This window comes from Gavialis gangeticus, unplaced genomic scaffold (genome assembly GCF_001723915.1).
Source record: "Gavialis gangeticus isolate Ggan-Ray unplaced genomic scaffold, GavGan_comp1, whole genome shotgun sequence".
Lineage (NCBI taxonomy): Eukaryota > Metazoa > Chordata > Crocodylia > Gavialidae > Gavialis > Gavialis gangeticus.
Genome location: NW_017729026.1, coordinates 30,719,622 through 30,728,671, shown reverse-complemented (window position 1 = coordinate 30,728,671; position 9,050 = coordinate 30,719,622). Strand labels below are relative to the sequence as shown.

Genomic DNA, 9,050 nt, shown 5'->3' with positions numbered 1-9,050 from the left:
TCGGGGTCCCGGGGGAGGGGGGGGGGGGGGGGGTTGGGGCGGGGGCAGGTCCTGTCCAGCTGGGGTGGGGAGGGGTGGGTGTGGGACAGAGCCACAGCTTGTCCAGGGGTAGCTTTCCAAGCTACCAGGCTGTGCTCCTGGCCCCACGTGTGCCGCAGCTGCACACATGCACGGGGCATTTATCGGCCACATTATTGGCCGCATCAAGCAAAAACAGCCGATTTCCAATACAGTCAATTTTCTTTACATCAGTGCTGATCTGATTGGTACACTTCTAATTTAGATCTTATTTATGATTCCTACATGTTAATCTCTGGCCTCTGACTTTAAGGGGAGTTACGGTAGGGGACAGATTTGATCAAGCTGAAGTGGGCAAAAGGATCACACTCTTGGGCGTGTGGCTGGCCATCACTATCTAATACAAGAGAAAAACACATTATCAGACATACGTTTACCATTTATTTTTCCTTCAGAAATCAGGTTGCTAGAGGGGTAAGAGTGTGAACGTACAAAACAGTAATGTTGATGTAACTTGGTCTTACCATTTTAAATTATAAATTATAGAACAGACAATCCGCCTTTCTGAGAGAGCTGCCCAAAATATGGACTATTATAGTACCTCATCAATGGTTGGCATGAAAGCTAGTAATAGATTCATTTCATTGGGCAAATGGCTAACTGGGAATAAAATTCAATAGAACTGTGGATAAACAGCCCATACACCTGTGTAGCTTACATCACTGCATAGTTGCTTCTGATTTTCTAAAGCGTAACTTTACCCCAGAGTTGAGTAGCTTATACCAGTGTAGGGTTGTGTATCTACTTGGGTGTGTGAAATGGGCCCTATTCGATTTGGATTTGGAATCGGCCTGAATCAAAGGCAGTGATTCAATTCGTTGATTTGGATCACTGTTCCCAATTTGATTCAGCTGAATCCGAATCTGAAGATTCAATACTGATTTGGAGAATCAGTGATTTGGACATAGACACAGCTTTAAATATTTTTCTACATACCCTGAGGTACCAGCACGGCTTGTGAACACTGTGATGCTGGGGTGGATGGAGTGTCCCACAGGAGTGGGGGGGGGGGCTGGGTCTATCAGGGAGTGCACAGGAGGCCCCCCCATGTCCCCCGGCTCAGCAACCGGCCACAGGGGGACACTGGGTTCCCCCCCAGACCCAGGAGGCACCAATCGCTGAGCCAGGGGGTAATGGGGGGGCCCTTCTGTGTGCTCTCTGGCAGACTCGGAAGTGTACCGGAAGTGCTTCTGCTCCACTTCCGGGTCTGCTGCCAACTGTGCTGAGGAGCCTGCCGTGCTTCTGTGGGACACTCCATGTGCCCCAGCATCACGGCATTCACGAGCCACCAGCTACCTAGAGGTATGCAGAAAAACATTTAAAGCTGTGTCTATGTCCGAATCGCCGAATCTTTCCGAACCTCTCTGAATTGATTCGGAGGGTTCCGATTCGATTCAGAGAGATTAAACGGTCTCCTGATTCAATTTGGATTCAGAGATTCGGCCACTGCATCAGGCCGAATCTCTGCCGAATTGAATCAGGGACCAAAGCTTTGCACAGCCCTAGTGTCTACTCCACATTTACAGTAGTGTAAAGAAAGACTATGCTTATGTGAATATAGGTGCCCACACTCTTAAGTTATTTATGCTACAGAAGACTGCCATCATCTTGAGTGAGTGAGAAGAAGACTTAGCATCTGTTAGATACATAACATTGTGGAATAAGTGAGGTACTGACCTGATTTGGGCTTTTCCTGCCTAGATATTTGGAGGCCATATAAAATTCTCTTAAATTTAGAGTAGAATCACAGATATTACTTTTGGGCCCAGTTCTTAAGTATAGCAAGACTTCTGACACCACTTTAACAGTAGAAATAAGTATTAGGTACTTTGCTTTGGCAATTCTTGGCTATGTGAAGCTTAAAAGAAAAACATTTTGAACTGACAGGGTTAGAAGTAGCGAGTGTTCGATCAGGAGGTAATAAGGATCTTACAAGCCTGCCCAAGGTCTCCAGAAAACACAAAACTACTCTGAGCCCCTTTGAAGGTGCTTATTGTACAAGCTTCTGAGTACAAAACAGTTCCCACTGGCAGCCAGTGGGAGTTGAGGATGTTCATTGCCTTGCAAGATCTCACTTGGTGAAGTCAAGGATCAATGGACTTAGTTGAAATATCTCAGGTACTTCATGGCCAACATCCTACGTACATGTTTTCTGAAAAGCTCCACATGTGGACCTAACGCGTGTGGGTCTGCATCCTTCACAAACCATATCACATCATCAACGGTCCAGGTCGAAGGATTCTTGCTTGATGGTCGAGCCATATCTTTTCTTTCCAGTGAAGGACTTGAGGCTATTGGTAAAAAAAGGAACACTGGTTTACTTGGTTTTAGAGCACTCTTAAGAATGTGCTTGCTACATGGTTGAACTTCAAGCTTTTGTGTGTGTGTGTGCGTGTTTTGTGGGGGAGGTTGGCAGTTTTGTATTTGACTGCTTACCAGGAGACGTGATCCCAGCTGGTGGATTGTGTTAAAAAACATGAAATCCTCAGTCTCCTGCTGGGGAAGGAAAATGTGCCAGCTGCCACGCTCTTAACAGAACAGCTCCTGCTGTCTGATCTGTAGGCAGCAGGGATATTGGCTCAAGAAGACGCCACCCTCCCACCTGGAGATAGAGCACTGTGACACTAAACAAAGCAGTTAGCCATCAAGTGCAAAGACTAGAGGAAGAAATGGGAATTTAGCAAATTGTTTTCTCTTACAGTGTTCAGATATTCTGACTATCTTGTAGTTTAAAGGAGCATTTCTAGTCAATATCATCCTGATCTCAGGCTCTCTTGAAGCTGAGGATCCCCAATGGATGTCTATTTGCAGAGATACTAAAATGCACTAAGATGAATGTCCCACGTGTGACTTTTTAATAGTATAAACCCAGGATGATTTAAGGTCACTTCAGCCTGCTCTAGCTTTAAATCAAAGCAATAAAGGCACATTGGAATGAAAATGCATTTATATTTTTATTCTTAGTCTCTGCAGAATTATAAATCTCACCTTCCACATGTATGTAACCCTTCTCCTCCCCCTTTTTCCCCTCCCTGCAAGTTCCTTTTATGCTGCCTCACTCTTGCAAGAATTATATACGTTAGGGTACAGGAAAGCTGTTTCCATTTGTTTATATCTACACAAAGCAAACTTCACATTAGCAGGAAGCAGCACACAGACCCATAAAATGTTATTTGCCAAAACCTGCTTGTCTCTCTTTGTTAGAGCACATTTTTTAATGAGTAGATGCATGCAGTAAGAGACCAGGCATGGGGAGGGGGAAGGAACAGAACAGACAGAGGGAGAGATGGAAAATACCTGGTGAGTTGAAGAACTGGGGCCTAGAAGAGCCCATAGCAGACAAGAAGTGAGTCTGAGAGGCTCAGAGTCATTGATGAAAGAAGACCTGAGTTGTCCAAAGATACACTAAACTTGTCCAAATGTAGATCATATATAAGACTGCCATACTGTCAGGGCCACTGATGGGGTATGCCCAGCTAGGTCAAGCACCTGAGTAGTTATACCTGCCCCTAATCCCTGGCTAATTGGACTGCCCTAGTTCCCTGCAACTGGACTGGCTGCTGACAGCGCCGCTCACCCCTTATAAACACACCTGCAGCCTTAGGCTTCAAGCATACTTCTTCACGCAACCTCAGTCTGTGGCAAGACTCACATGCGCTGTTCTCTGGTTCTCCTGGCTCCTCACTCAGCTTTAGCTTTCTCTGACCCTGATCTTGGATTTTCCTGAACCTCAGCAGGGACCCTGCTCTCTCCAGTGTCCCCAGCAGCTTGGCTTCCTTGACCCTGACCTCAGATCTTCCTTGGGACTTGGCATTGGTTGTCAGACTACTGGCACCTGACCTTGTCTTACATCTCAGACTACATCTCTTTCAACTCCCCTCTTGGCTCTGGTAACCTGTACCCTCGCCCTGCTGACCTCCAGGTTGCTCCTTGTGGCCTACTGCAGGCCTGGCTGAACCCTCACACACACCATGCTCACTTTGCATGGTACTACATCTGAGCAATGCGTTAGTCTGAAGTTCCCATAAGCTGGCATTCTTTTGAGTTCAATGGAGCTATACTGATATATATTACCTGAGGATTTGGCTTTATGTGAATAATATGTGCTGGATGTGTATATTGAGACTTTTGTGCCATAACCATCACCTTCTGGTATAAGATAATGAGGTCTATTTTAGCAATTACGAAGGACAATTTCCAATAAGCAGTTGCACTATGGATGTGCAAATCTGGTTGATGGGCTTCATAATGGGATGTGATGTAAATATCATGATAATTATACTCTCATTTACTAAGTCGCTGTTCTGGATATAAAGGGCAAGGAGTAGCTGCAGGTCTCCTAATTTGACGGCTAGTAATGGCATTCATATGGAATCACGCAACTCTGGGCTCCACTAGCAGAATAAATGCAATGCACAATGGTAAAGAGACCATCTGGAATCTTTGGCACGAAGCAGCAAAGATAGAGTGTAAAACGAAAGGCATAAACCTTGCCAACCATTGGATCCTCAGAAATGTAGAATATGTTGTCCATGACAAGTGAAAGAACTAAGATAAATAGTTCTAAGGTAGAAGCTCAACTACAGACAAATTGCGTCTGATTTCTTTTAGCCTAAAATACCACCTTTTCCATTCTGCTTGATCAAGCTGGTACCCTGCTTTAAATCTAATCCAGCTGCAGGCTGGTGTTTGGAGAGCTCTAGAAACTGCCAATTGGCAGTTCAAATGGGAGCTCAAATGACAAGCTTAAATGGAAGTTTGTCAGTGGGCAGAGGAATCCAGGGTTTCATTTCAAATTTGGCAATAGGAAAATCAAGGCAGAAATGCTGGAGTAATGGATAAGCTGCACCCAAAAAATTCAGAGGAAATTTCTATCCTGACACCATAACTGTACAATGAGAAGCCCTTGATAATGATACTGGTGTGCTACCTCTCTTCTAGTGTGCTGAATGGGCATAGGTAAAAACAGCAGGCCAAATCATGTTTTTTATTATGCCATTGTAAATGTAAAGTAATCCCATGGGTTTACGCTGGAATACACATTGATCTAAAGGCCTGGAGATATGGCATGTTTACACTGATGTAAAGATCAGACATACAATGGATTGCCCTACACCAGAGTAACGTTCTAGATCTGGCATCAGAGGTAAAACTACTGGTATAATTTATAGCGTGTAGGCATTGGATGTTTGACTCTGTCTTGAAGTAGCCTTTGAGTGAATGCAAACAGGGTATTACAGGATCTTACGACCTATTAGTGAGGCAGGATAATGACACCTACTTTAGCAGCTATCCTGGGAAAGTAGTCTTTTGTCCACTCCAGACATCAACGTAACTTACATTAGCACACAACACTAATGTATATTACACTGGCATTAAGGAATTGTGTGTCCAAGACCTCAGTGATAGCAGAATATTGCCCAGTGGCTTTTGTCTGAAATTCATTGCTTCCAGAAGCACTGTGTAAGGGCAAAGCAAAACAGGTGAATCACTGGAAACAGCAGGAAGATTTACATGTATTAGAAATTTGTTTTACTAGAAAAAAGGAGAGTGAGGAGAATTAAGTTTGAAATGACAAGGAAATCCCATTTGTTTCCTTACAATAATGGAATAATCAATAACTCGAACCTAATGCAAATAGCCTTTCTAAGGAGATGATATTTATAGAATATTTTAAGGTAACCTAGAAAGCCCCTATAAGTTTTAAATAACTTTTAAAAATACCAAATCAGTTACAGAACATATTGATTTTAAAATGACAATTATATTGCAATATTAACTCTTTGAAAGCCATTTCCTTCTTCACTTGTCTTCCAGGACCCAAGTTCATGGTTCTGCACTTCTCGTGTATGTGTTAGTATCACAAGCACTTTAATCAGATTATTTTCTGGCATTTTTAGTTGTTTATTTGGCTATATTTGTTTTATGTGGCTACTGATTTTACATGAATAGTTTATACTGCCTATGACTAAAGGTTAAAATATCACGTCTTCAGTGAAGCTGAGATATCATCCATTTGTAGACAAAAATCCCGAACTGAAGTAAACCCAGTGAATCTCCTTGTTTATATATTTTAAATTGTATTTCAAATGTGTTACTCTGGTTTTGTAGTTGATTAATCCAGGGGCTTAAGGAAAATAGGTTTATTCACAAGTTGTTTTCATTTCACATTTAAATGCAGAACTTGATTTATGTTATACAAGGAAATAAAATCACTTTGCTGAAAGAATCCTTCACTAAAAAACAAAACTGTTTGATGGTTGTACAGTGAGCACTGTGCATTTTTCTATCTGAAGGTATTCAAACTTAACATGGGAATTAGTTAAGTGAGGAAATCTCATCTCTCATGGGTATCCTATGCCATCCTGTCATCAGAATTAATCAACACGATAATGAATACTCAGATTACGAAGAGATGGGAGTGCTCAGTACCAATAATTATTTTTAGAGATCGTAATCTAGGTCAAATCCAATTTCCTGTTTTTGACAGGTGGCAAAAAAAATGTCAAATTAGTGGAATGGGGTATGGAAACCAGGGCAATCAAAGAGAGGGAGAGAGAAGCACTTCTCCATTCTTCCTAAAGCAGTTGATGAGGAAGAAGGGGAATAGATGCTATTTAAAGAACCAAATCTTGGGGAGTCCATGGCAGAATACATCAGAAATAATGAACAGCTGCTGCCCAAGAACAGGAGCATGTCTGAACAAAGGAGGACTTCAGCAAAAATTCTGGAACTCAAAGGCAGTATCTGAAGCCCACTGAAGTTAATGGGAAGACCCATGCTTACAACCTCAGCTTCTCTTAGTAAAAGGCTCTGTCCCATTTGTGCTTTTCTCGGAGCTCAGTAGTCAGGCCTTCTTCCAATATCTGGAATCGCCATAAAGAAGAGGATGACCTAGTATAAAGACAAAACTCAAATTGGTGTAAGAATGTAGCAAAGAAATGGAGTGTAGAAACTGAGATAATATCTGAAAAAGAAGTGTAGATAAATAATACACTCCTTAAATACATGCCGGGCAAACAAACAGGTCCAGGAGGGAATAGGGCATTGATAAATAAGAATAAAAGCGAGTGACAGGGGAACTTTAATATTGCTTCAGGCCTAAATGATTTATTTGCCTCGGGGTGGGAGGAGGGGTGGGGGAAAAAGGGATGGGAATGAAATTTTAATGCAGTCTGGAGCAGATAGTAAGAGGAAGTTGATCTAGTGAATGTAAACAGAAGTAGCAAATCCAGAATGATCCAGGGTCCATCAAGGAAATAGGGAAAAGGGTTAAAGACTAACTTTAATATGAGAGAAGAGCTTAGATAACATACTTTTAGAGAGGGCTAACACAGAATAGACAGAGCAAATCTGGGCAGGGGGATGGGAGGTTGGAAGGGAAGCTTGTATGAAAGGTATAAAAATAACCCAGCAATGAATGGGAATATGGTTACAAAATATTTAGGGGCACAGTGAAATTTAGTAAGGCACAGTCAGCACAGATGCGTGAAAAAGAAGATCACACTTAACCAATTAACTCAAGTTATGCATTTCAGTTGTTTCTAGCTCCTGGCATGGGCGACTGGTGCCTTCTGAGTCCGGGGGGACACTAGATCGTCAACAGGGGGTGGGGCCCAGCATCCAATCGCTGAGCCAGTGGTGAAAATGGAAGTGCACTTCTGCTGGCGCTTCCAGTTTCGCGGCTGGTACTCCCAGGGGGTGCACGGCCGATCTCAGGGGGTGCATGTGCACCCGTGTGCACCCCCTACATGTCGCCAATGGCTCCTGGTATGCATCACCAGTGTTTTCACACTCTTTGACTGTGAGTTTTGGTTACCATTCTGTACCTTAATGATGAAGCTATACACTGGGTTCTGCTGTGCTGCTTCTTGCCTGTTATATAATCTGAACTGGAGAATTTTCATACCACCATGCAGAGACAATTAGGGTGAGGGGCCCAGGGCAAATCAGCCTGTGCGGGGCTCCACCCCCAGATGCAAGGAAGCCGGCAGCAGATTCGGCAGTGGAGGGCGGGGGAGGAGAGGGTGCTGAGTGACTGGATGTGAAGCTATCGGCACCATGGAGTCACTGCGGTTGCTCTGCCCAGCTCCACAGGACCCCCCAAAGCATGGGGCCCGGGGCGGTGGCCCCAATTTCCACCCCCCCCCAGGGATGGCCCTGCCCCCATGCCACAGGGTGCTGCACAACATTAGCATGGTTAAGTGTACAAACAACTACACATGATTCACAAGATAAACTAAGAGATTTCAAGTAGGAATCCACAGTGGTAAAACCATTCTGATCTGCCATGGCCTTTCTGAGTTCTTTGCAACAGAAGAATTGCTCTATCATTTTTCTGTAGTCAAAAAAATATGTGAAAGGTAGGAATTGGTATTTGCCAAGGGGTGCCTTGAGTTGAACAAGGTGAGAACCAGAGCAGTAATACGATCACAGAGCAGCCCAATCTTCAAGCGAGTGAAATCGAGTGAGCAGGAATTCAGGTAAGCACTGGAAAATGTGGCATGCAAGTTGATTTAGAAAATGTGGAAGTGGGGTAGAGAAGCAGAGCTATTGCCATTAGAGAGCCTGCTGAACAGGAAAAATCAAATAAGCAACAGATTTTCCAGGCGTAGACCTCTAGAAAACTGGAGGGTTTCCAAGCCTGTGAAGTTTACAGCAGAATTATTATCTTGCAGACCCTGAGATGCAATGCCCTTGGATGAGGCACAACCCATAGCAGGTAGCAATGTAGGGGTGCCTACAGCCAGGACTTAGGACCAAAATACAAAAGGAACAGCTTCTCCTTGCTAAAGGTTGTGACTAACTTCTATTGCCCTTAGACTTGAACTTGAATAAGTGATTTGGCTTGAAAATGCTTAGTTTTATTTTTTAGGAACTGGTGATTACTTCTGCAAAGGTAAAAGGAAATTAACCAAGTGTGCCTCTCGTGCGTGGATAACCTCTACCTGACTCAAGAAGTCTATGGGCCA

The 9,050-nt window shown here is 43.5% G+C and overlaps 1 protein-coding gene across 1 annotated transcript in view; it reads right to left on the bottom strand.

Moving 5' to 3' along the window:
• Positions 1–9,050, bottom strand: part of SCML4 (sex comb on midleg-like 4 (Drosophila)) — a 104,354-nt gene that overhangs the window by 5,132 nt on the left and 90,172 nt on the right. The window contains exon 5 of the mRNA XM_019520133.1: positions 2,224–2,369. Within this exon, the coding sequence (XP_019375678.1) occupies positions 2,224–2,369 (146 nt within the window). The remainder of the gene's footprint in view (positions 1–2,223; positions 2,370–9,050) is intronic.